Source organism: Brassica oleracea, chromosome C3, assembly GCF_000695525.1.
Source record: "Brassica oleracea var. oleracea cultivar TO1000 chromosome C3, BOL, whole genome shotgun sequence".
Taxonomy (NCBI): domain Eukaryota; kingdom Viridiplantae; phylum Streptophyta; class Magnoliopsida; order Brassicales; family Brassicaceae; genus Brassica; species Brassica oleracea.
In genome coordinates this window covers 36,260,759-36,261,301 of record NC_027750.1, presented here as the reverse complement: position 1 = coordinate 36,261,301, position 543 = coordinate 36,260,759, and the positions used below count along the sequence as shown (strand labels likewise).

The 543-nt window shown below is 34.1% G+C and overlaps 1 protein-coding gene across 1 annotated transcript in view; it reads left to right on the top strand.

Annotated features, from left to right (window-relative positions):
* Positions 1–175, top strand: part of LOC106330506 — a 2,179-nt gene extending 2,004 nt beyond the window's left edge. The window contains exon 4 of the mRNA XM_013768962.1: positions 86–175. Within this exon, the coding sequence (XP_013624416.1) occupies positions 86–175 (90 nt within the window). The remainder of the gene's footprint in view (positions 1–85) is intronic.
* Positions 176–543: the final 368 nt, after the last annotated feature.

Genomic DNA, 543 nt, shown 5'->3' with positions numbered 1-543 from the left:
TGGATTTGTTCTCATCTCTTGCTAGCATAGGGTCATCATTTGAGCTAGCTTCTAGGATGGTGAGTGGGGTCTTTGTTCCTTAAAGGTTTATATCTTGGGTTTGGGAAGTAATAAAGTTGAGATTGATGAACAAAATATTGTCATGAGAAAGAAAAGCCCTAGGGACCTAGAATAGAAAAATAAGAAAGCTCTTGATTGTATTGTTTGAGATCTTCCCCCTCTAAAAAAAAAAATGGAGAAAAAGAAAAAGAAAAAAAGAAAGATTCAATAAGATAGTGGGGAAGGGATAATAAAAAGTGTTAGAGCTTAGAAATGTGAAAAGTGAATAAGAGGTCCTTAGTGGTTGAGTCTTAAGAAAAGAATGTTGTTCATTGGGTGAGTGATGTGAATGTTTTTCATTTTGGGTTATGGGATGAATGAAATGGGTGTAGAATTTATAATCAGTTAGGAATGGGGTAGAATGATGAGAATGAATCTATGTATGCATGAGTTGCTTCTAATCTTAGATAAATTTTGCATAATGATCAAGCTCCTTGTTTTGAG